Source organism: Abrus precatorius, unplaced genomic scaffold, assembly GCF_003935025.1.
Source record: "Abrus precatorius isolate BTA unplaced genomic scaffold, Abrus_2018 Scaffold5, whole genome shotgun sequence".
Classification (NCBI taxonomy): Eukaryota; Viridiplantae; Streptophyta; class Magnoliopsida; order Fabales; family Fabaceae; genus Abrus; species Abrus precatorius.
The window spans coordinates 9,745,034-9,754,867 of NW_020874395.1; the positions used below are offsets into that span (position 1 = coordinate 9,745,034).

The 9,834-nt window shown below is 28.9% G+C and overlaps 1 protein-coding gene across 1 annotated transcript; it reads right to left on the reverse strand.

Annotated features, from left to right (window-relative positions):
• Positions 1–202: 202 nt before the first annotated feature.
• Positions 203–2,946, reverse strand: LOC113867232 (scarecrow-like protein 8). Its single transcript, XM_027502395.1, has one exon. The coding sequence runs from the start codon at positions 2,784–2,786 to the stop codon at positions 843–845; it is 1,944 nt and encodes a 647-aa protein (XP_027358196.1). The 5' UTR covers positions 2,787–2,946; the 3' UTR covers positions 203–842.
• Positions 2,947–9,834: the final 6,888 nt, after the last annotated feature.

Consider the following 9,834-nt stretch of genomic DNA (forward strand, 5'->3'; position numbering starts at 1 on the left):
ATTGCGTACAAGGAAACATGGCACAACCAATTAAAAAAAATAAAAATAAAAAACAGTTCAATTAATCAATCAATAAACTAATGGCAAATTGTCCATCTATCATACATAGTCATTATATATTTTTTGGTATCCATCATAGTCCTTATTCTTTTTTCGGTAGAACCATAATCTTTATTGCATGGGACAATATGTTTGGCGTCACGAATTCATTTTTTATTTTCCATTTCCATTTTGGGGCTTACAAAAACTCTTGGGGAAACTTAAAAGAAATGAAGAAGGAAGAATTGCATGACTGAAAATAACTTACAAAATAGTATGAGCAAATAAGATGATTATTTTAGAATTTCTTACAAATTTAGAAGCAGAATTAGATAAGAGGGAAGTTCCAAGTCCAACTAAAACCCCAAAAATGCAGCCTATAAGTGGAGCCCTCATTTGTCGGTTATGTGAGGGCAAACCAATCCATTGTATCGCATACAAGTCATCTATCTACCAAACAGCAACCAACTCCTTTCACACACCCAAGTGAAGATGATAAAAAGCATATCAACTAGTACATAGAAGAATCAATAAATGTAACATCTCATAACATAAATTTTCTCGGAATCCAAACACCACTTTATTAGTTTTAGTTTGGTAGAGCCAAGAGGGAGGTTGGGACTTCGCTTGAGATTTTCTTTTCACCCTTTTATCATCATATCATATATATTTATATAATAATTTCCAAATCTATTTTCTTTGCCTTTCCATTATCTCTAGATAACGTTAAAATATAGTAACAATGTGATATATGATAATACTCAGAAGAAAATTAAAAAATAAAATGAAAAAAGTGAGCCAAGTTAACGCCAAGCAGATGCCACTGTGAGGGTTCTTCCCATCCAACCGAAGCAAATCCCACCGTTCTCTTCTTTCACAGTGAGTGCTGGGTTGACTCGGTTATTTCCCGAGGCAAGTAGCGATTTTATTGACTCGGCCAAGTTTTGACTCAGTGGTTTCAACTGGAACCCAGCCATGCTCATACGCGCACGCCATTTTCCAAACACTTCACACCGTTCCACGCGATCCCTCCCTTCGCAGGCCACCGAGTTGCACATCTTCCGACTCAGTCCCTCCTCCACCTTGACTCGGTTTGGGTTGTCCCTCCCAACCGTGGCTTCAATTGAGTCAAACAATGAGCTGTAATATGACAATGACTCGGCCACGCGAGCCAAAAACGGCGCCGTGTTGGCGTTCATCTCTTGCTCCACAATTGTCACCACGCGCGGCACGAGTCTCTTCACGCGCCTTAAAAGCTCATCGCGCGGGTTCTCTGTTGACACGCTCTCGTCGGGGATCTTATTCAACTTGTATGCGAAGTTTACCATTATCGCCTCGTCCGCATCGCAACCCAGCGATTCCCGAGTCAACTCGGCGAGTTTTTGAGTCACCACGACTCTTAACTCGAACCCGATCCTCAACCTTTCTGCTTGTCGACTCAGCATCTCTCCCACAGCTCTCACCCTCTCCTCGGCTCCGTTTTCTGCCACTGCCACGATCTTCACCGTTGAAACCTTCCCGTTCTGGCTACGGGCCGAGAGCGCGTTGAGAAGGTGCAAATACTGCTTCCCCTGTCCAATATCAAAATCCACCACGCAGAATCTGTTCTCGGTTTTCTCTTCAAATGCAGCTTCGAGGATCGCAAAATTCGCAGCCATGAACCCTACCTTGAAACACACCGAGTTCTCTAACAGCAACTGAGTTGACTCGGCATGTTCCCTGCTGAAAAGCTCGGCCACAGGTGGTGGATTTTCCACCGGGTTCATGCGCGATTTCAGAGCCGAAACCATGCAATCGGTTAACCGTTGATCTGAATTCCCAGTCTGGTTCGGTCCCTGCGCTAAGCGGTTCAGGATCTCCGTGGCAGAGTCGTTTTTCCCTTCAGTAATTGCAGATGCGGCTTCCATTAGGGTTTGCTTGAAGCAACCGGAAGCAGGTGAAGCCACAGATGAAGAAGAAGAGGTAGACGACGTGGTAGAGGAAGTAGGCGATGAAGAAACAGGTTTCTGAACCGGAGCGGTTGGACCGGGACTGATGAGGTTCTGATACGTTTCAGACCACTCGCTGGTGGTTATAACAGACGCAGCATCAGCTTCTCCTTCATCGTCGTTATCTTCAAGAAGTTGTTTCGCCAATTCCTGAAGCCGGTGGTCCATGGTCTTTTTTTCCGGTTCAGAAGACTGAACAGGAGCGGGAACCGGAATCTGAACCCGGTTCTGAGGTAAACCCAAATTTGAGTTCCGGTAAGAAAAATTTGGGCCGTTGATGGGTATGGACCCGTTGTTGGGGAGATTAATGGGCTGGGGGCGAAGCTGGTGTAGTAAAGGAGCCCCAAAACGCTGCGTATGGATTTCAGGAATGGAATAATCCATGGCTGACATAGGAGATGTATGCGTAAAAGTTGTTCTTGGCTTAACGGAACGAAGTAAAAGGTTTGAAAGAACCTGGTTGTGGTTTAGGTTAAGGTTGTTGTTGGTCGTGTTGCTGGAGGTTTGGAATTCGGTGAGGGTGCGTTTGCCGATGACGGATGGTGTAGGGCGCTGAGTGATCTGAGAGGAGGGATCTAGAAACATTGCAGGGAGTTGCTGTTGGGTTCGGTAGAGAGGGTGAAGGTTGTTGGCCACAGATGCGGTTGCGTTTGGGTTGTTCATGGCGGTCGCTGCCGGAATGGATCTGCCAGCGAAACCACCCGCTCCGCCAAAGAACTCCGATGCTCCTCCACCGCCAGTGAACCCCGGCGACGACATTCTCTGTTGGTGCTTTTAGATTGGCGAAGAAAATAAGGAAAAACAGTTAAAAGGTTGTGCTTTTGTAGAAACGCATGAGAGAGAGAGAGAAAAGAGAGAAGGGAGTTTCTTATGGGGTTGAAATGATTCTGGTGAATATAACGGAGAAGGGCAAAGGGTTTTTTTTATAATAATAATAATTGTGAGAAATTGAATTTATTGAGTTTTAAAATATGAGTGTGGAATGTTTCGCATCAGAGTTTGTACGCATGGAGATCAGGCCGTTGCCTTGGTTTAGATTCCAAGATTCAGCGAAAATGGACGGTGATTAGAGCATCGGCATCACAGAGAAAACGCACTCCGTCTCTCGTTATTTAATAACGAACTTCAATTCTCGGCAATCCAAGGCGTGAGCCAAGCGGTCACGCTACCTCTCTCGCGCGTGCGCCAACAGATAAAGTGCCTATTTGGCATCCTTGTGTTGCGTTGTTGTTGTGAATGAAACTTCTCTGAATCAATGTTAATTGAAATTTGATAAAGCGTTAGTTGTTAAGATGGAGATTGCGTTAATCAATCACTTGTGATTTTATTTTTTTTATATTCCAAATAGTTGGTACTATTTTATTTATATATTTTGTTTTACTTTGAAACACGTTGTTTCATATGTTTTTTATTTTTTTATTATAATTATGATAATAAATATAAATAAAACCTTTCATTTTATTAACATCAAAATTTATAATTAATTTCAAATATTTAAAAATAAAAAATATTTATTATAATTTTATACTATTTTAATATAAATTTATTATATCAAATTGTTTTATTTTTTACTATTTATATCAAATTGTTTAAGATTGATGTTAAAATTTTTAAAATAATTTATGAGTTAAGGTTTTGTTTTCTTAAAAGCTCAAACAAATCTACTCTCAGAAAAAAAAATTTAAATAGCAAAGTAATTTAAAATAGAATATTACTTTTAATAATGAAAATATTTAAACTGAAGAGTAATACGCTTTATCTTACAAAATACAAATCTCTTCATGTGTTCTATCTCATATGTTTTGTCTTGCTTTGTTTATTTAAAATAATTCAAAATTAATATAAAAAAATAATACAAAAGTTGTAGGTGTATTAGATATCATATTCAAATTTAAATAAATTATAAACAAAAATAAAATATAGAGATTTAAAAATATTTTCATTATTAATAGCTAATATTTTATTATATTAAATAGCAATAAATGAAAAATATATGATTCTTAAAATTGAAGAAAAATTTATGGAAATAAATTATTAAAATCAAGACATTATCTTTATTGATATGATATATCAAGATTTTAAACTTAGATATAAATTAAAGTTTATTAAGATTGTAATAATTTAAAATTCTTTTTATATGTAAACAAGATGTCTTAAATTTAATAAAATATATTAAAATTTAAATTAAATTAAATTAATTAAAATGTAAACAAATTTATTTTAGTTTAGATCAAAATATCTTCTATTAAAAAATCTTATTTAAAACGAATAGGATCACAAAATTTTCTATTCAGTATTTAATATAATTATATTTAATAAAATTTAAACTCAAAATTATAAGTTAAATTGAAATAAATCTTATTGTGATAAAAGAATAAAAAAGAAGAACAATTATTATAACTATTTTAAATTTTGTTTTATAATATATTATTGACTAATTAAATCAAAGAGTAATAATTGTCTCTCTTCAAAATTTATATTTTTCTATTCATGTATAATCTCTTTTAATGTGCAGTTCCTAAACAATAAAAAGGATATGTTTTATTTTGTCTTTAATTTTTTTTATATTTATAGAATTCTATCAAATTTATGTAATTGTTGTAAAAATTTTAATTTTATATTTTAAAATAAAATATTTATATGAAATAATTAAGATGATAAGCTTTTAATGAAATTTCTTTTAATAATGAAATATTATAATTTACTTTTAGTAGAATAAATTTATATTTTTAAATAATTAATCTTATTTTATATAGAACTGATGTTACATGTTCAGATAAACTTTTTAATCTTATAAAATTATGTTTGAGATTGAAAATAAGATTTAATATGTGTTTGAATATGTGCATTTCATTATAATTTTTACATTAAAAATTATGTAAATTCAAACATTCAATTAAAAGTTATATAAATATATTTGTTAAATTTAAAATGAAATAGTAGAACTTAAATTACTATTTTTTCTTAGTATAAAATAATATTTTGTTATTTTTCAATAAACGAAACATAATTTAATATATATTGGTAAAAGTAACATTATAATTTAATATTATATTATTACTTTAATAATGTTTTTATATTTATATATAGTTAGGTTTTTACTAAAGTTATAGAAAAATGTTATTTATTAACCATTTGATGTTATATTAGCTTACATTAGTATTATTTTTCATAAAAGTTGAATTATTGAATACATTGACACTATAAATATATTTTATTCATCTATTCAATAATAAATTATTACATTAACAAGATTGTTGATTAATAATTAATGTAAAAATTATATTCTCAATGTATTATAATTATCTAGCAGTCTAAAAATATTTATAACATATTAAACTTAAATTTATTATATAATATATTATATTAATAAATAAAAATATTAAAATAAAATATTCAGGAAACAAAACTTGAGACATGTAATCGTAACTTATGTGTGTATTTGTGAGGTTTTGTAGATTTTGATTAGATTGTCTTGCCCTCCATTGGCAAAAGCGGGGTATGCTTTCACTTTGGGATACTTCCAAAGATAAAATACTTTTTTTCTTTTTTGTATTGAATTTCTGGATTTGCTGATTGATCGTGGTGTTCAAATTGATTATATAACTTGTTGCTTCTGTCATAGTTTGGAGAAACTTTCAACTCATTTGTTTTTAATATGCTTAGTTTCATATCAAATCTAATACTTTACTGCGTGTTAACTTGAATTCTTACTAGTTTTGCCTTTAAATTTATCGACTTACTTATTTTTTTGGCTTGATATTAGTTGTAGTAAAAGAGAAAGAATGTGTTTATTGATTATTTATGTAAGTACAATGTAATCTTTGTGGTTACATAGAAATTGAATTGTGTTTTTCAATAGTGTTTTAAATGAAAGAGAAGTCTTAGATTCTATTATTCTGAAGTCTTGAAAATGACTATCACTTGTTAGTAAGGAGAAGTTATTTTGTTAGTTGATTGATATTTAAACTCACAAAATTGCTTTCATCTTAGCTCTGTATAAGTATATTTTTGCTTTTTATTTTCTTGAGTAAATATTAGTCTTTTCTCTGTGTATACGGATTTTGAGTTTCTCTTAACTCTATCTAATAATATATGTTTTGTCTATAAAAATATATATAATCTTTATACAAATATTATTATAATGCATTATTTGTTAGTATCTTTCATTTTTTTTGAACATTTTAATTTGTATAAGATAAAATCAATATTTACAACTTTTATATAAATATTTTTAATTTTCTATATGCTGATAAATGATATTTTAATATATTAATATTTATAATCTTCTTTGTAGTCTCACTTTTGAAGTTGGATTCTTTAGGTAGTTTATTTGTAGTCTAGACTAGAAGCTTAGTTTTATATATATATATTTTTTGTTGTCTGTCCTGTTTAATAGAAAAAAGAATGATCTTTATTAATAATACCTTAATCTAAATCATATAAAAAATTAGTATTGTATTAATTTTTTTAGAGTACATTTTAAAAAATAATAAAATTAATCTATAGATTTTATATTATTATTTTAACACATTTTAGTAATTTTTAATAAATTTTATTAAAATATTCTTTTAAAAACCTATGTTAATAAATTTTATAGTCTCATTTATGATATAAATTTATTACATAAATATTTAATTAAATTATTATCTAAATCTAATAGCAAAAAAAATTATTATCTAAATACAACCTTAATTTGCATATTTTTTAATTTCTCAAACCGGTCTAATATACGTCGTCCAAATTTAAGTAATAAAGTCTTAGCACAAAATTTTCTTCAACTAAATAAACTAGACTTTTAATCTTTAGAGGTGAAAATTCAAATTCACAAACATTTGAATTTTCATTTATTTTATCTACCTTCATGTTATAGTTTAAAAGCATAAATTTATATATATAAAAAAATATAGAATCGCAAACATTTAATTTAATCATATAATAAAAATAGTGAAAACACTTCTACCATCCTTGTTTACATTTTAATAAAGTAGATAACTATATGAAATGCTAAAAATATTAATTTAATTTAAAATTGAAAATCTATGGTAAAAAAGAAAAAGCAAAACTGGTGTCAGATACATTAGCCTTAAAATCAGAATTGTATACATGTGTTACCATGTGTGTTACTGCAACACTAAAGTCTTGCATTTGCACAAGCTTGTGCAATGAATCAGTCACTAGAATATAAGACAAACTTAAACTTTCTTTAATCAAATTCTAAATAACATCTTTAAAATACTAATTAAAAAAATATTAAAAATATTATAACTCCCATCATTATTACAGATAACCAGACTTGTGACACAATTTTAATTTTTAAAATTTAAACTCAAAATCTGTAATTATGTTAAAAATAAACTTCATCAACTAATATATTTATTCAATGCTAATCAAACTTAAATGTTTGTTTTAAGGAGTATAATTTAATTTTGTCAATTCTTATTATCTTATTTTGTATAAATTATGTTTTTTCAAGTCGATATTTAAAAATGATTTTCAGCAATTAAAAGTGATAAATTTTTATTAAAAACTATCTTTAGACATTTAAAAATAAACTTACAGACTCAAGTGAATAGAATTATTTTTATCAAATTACTGTAAGAATTAATATTTTGATGAAATAAAAATTTTAAAAACAATATACTGCATTAGAAAGAATTTATTATTATCTCACATTTTTTATTTTTATCTATTTAATCCATTAATTTTTCTACATAAGATAAAACTTACACGACAGTACGTACAAAGACTAGTGTGCAAATATTTAAATTATAAAACGGCATAAAGTTAACGGCGTTTTACACCAAAAAAAAAAAAAAAGGAAAAATTTGTAAAATATGAAAAAGCAGTGATATATATAAAATTAAAAATGAAGAGAATTGTTAGTGTCCCCACAGATTATATTTAAAAATAAAAAATAAAATAAAATTGAGAGAGCAGACGCAGAGGGCATTGAATTGAAAAGCGCTTTTGAACTGGGAAACAGCAGGACCAAATAGGATAAAAGCCTGAAACAGTTTAGCGCTGAGTCAGTGTGACTCAGTGATACGCGCTCGTGATGGCGCGTGACTCGGTTTGAATAATGTGTTGTACTCGTGGGAATGAATGGATCTTTATTCAGAAGTGATCACCTGACGGGACAGTTATCAAGCAACTCCAAAAGCCCACCAACACACCCCATTACAAATATCAATTTTTTTCTTTTTCTATTTTCTCAACAAATATTGTGCTTCATCTATCAGTATCATAACACACCAAAAATATAACTTTTATTAATTTTTATTGACTTGGGTTTTAATTTTAAACATTACAAAAAATTTAATAGGTATTTGAGGATATACAACAAAAGTTTGTGTAAAAAATTATAAAGCAGTACAAAATTTAATGTATTAATAACATTACATATTAGTATAATTTCTTGTCAAAATTATTATTTATTGATTTTAATTGCTTAAAATTAATTGTAAAATTGAAGTTAATTTTTTTAAGTTTTATTATTTTCTCTTAATATATGCATTAGAATTTAATTAAAATGTATGGATAGCATAAAGTTTTATATTTTTACTTAATTATAAATTATCATATGTGCTGATGGTTAAATTTAAGTATATTCATAATTTTAGAGGGATTTAATAAGATTTTAATCACTATAACTCTTACAAAAATTATATCAAAGCAAAAATACTATTTAACAGTTGTTAAATTAAATCTCAAGGCTGAATACTAAAATTGAAGTTGAATTAAATACCAATCCTTTATCTATTAGTATGAATTTATTTTAAAAAAAATAAAATTTGATGGAACAAAAATGGTTATGCATGCAAATGTTTCATATCAAGAAAGTAAATGAAAATAAAAAGGATCAATTGAAAACAAAAACAAAAAAAAAACAAAACCTACACATAAATTTCATATGATTTTTGAACTATTGTTTGATTAAATTACAGTTATGTTTTTAAGAATAAAAATTTAATTAAAAATAAGATTACAAATATTTAAAACACTATATTTAAGTTTTGTATATCAACAAATTATATAACACGTAAATTCTCATAACCATTAAATTAAGAAAACATTAAATATGTTAAAATAATAAATATATGTAATTTATAAATGGTTGAAAATTTATTAGGAAGATAAATAAGAAAAAATAATAAAATTGATTATATAAAAATATTGGTTTTCTTATCTACAGTTTGCATACACGTGGACAAATCAGGTTGTGCGGTCAGAGAAGTTGGGTTTCGTTGCTTGTCGCTGTAAGTTACCCCAAGCTCGTACACTAGATTCGAAATTCCAACAGCTGGTATGTGGCAACCGGCAATCCCCGGTGAGTTGTGGATGTCACCGACACGAGTGGGTTAGAACAAAGGAACCTTAAAATTGTTGTCTACGTAGGCCATGCCCTGGCCACTAATATGGTTCAGATCTTGTTGTGTTCGACACAAACCGAATAAAGAAATGCATGAGCGAAGAAAAACGAAAGAAAAAATTGCGTATTATTTTCTCTTTCTATTGCGTCAAATGCAAGAAAAATTCGATTCTGTTATTGTGCTGTGACGCAAATGCATCAAAAATATGAAATGACAACAATGTTTCAATAAATAAATTCATTTGTATTAAATTAATGAATTCATATTTTTTGGGCTGCTTTTTCGTTTCCACACCCAAATCTTTCATCAACAATATGTCATAAAATAAAAACAAAACAAAGTGTCAACATTTAATTTATGTAACAGAGCACTAACATTATTAAGTATTGGTGCATTTTACACATAGGTAAAATGTAATATAATATAAGAGTATA

What these genes read in the sequence shown, in the direction of transcription:
- LOC113867232 (XM_027502395.1), bottom strand. Translation starts at nt 2,786, where the DNA reads ATGTCGTCGCCGGGGTTCACTGGCGGTGGAGGAGCATCGGAGTTCTTT.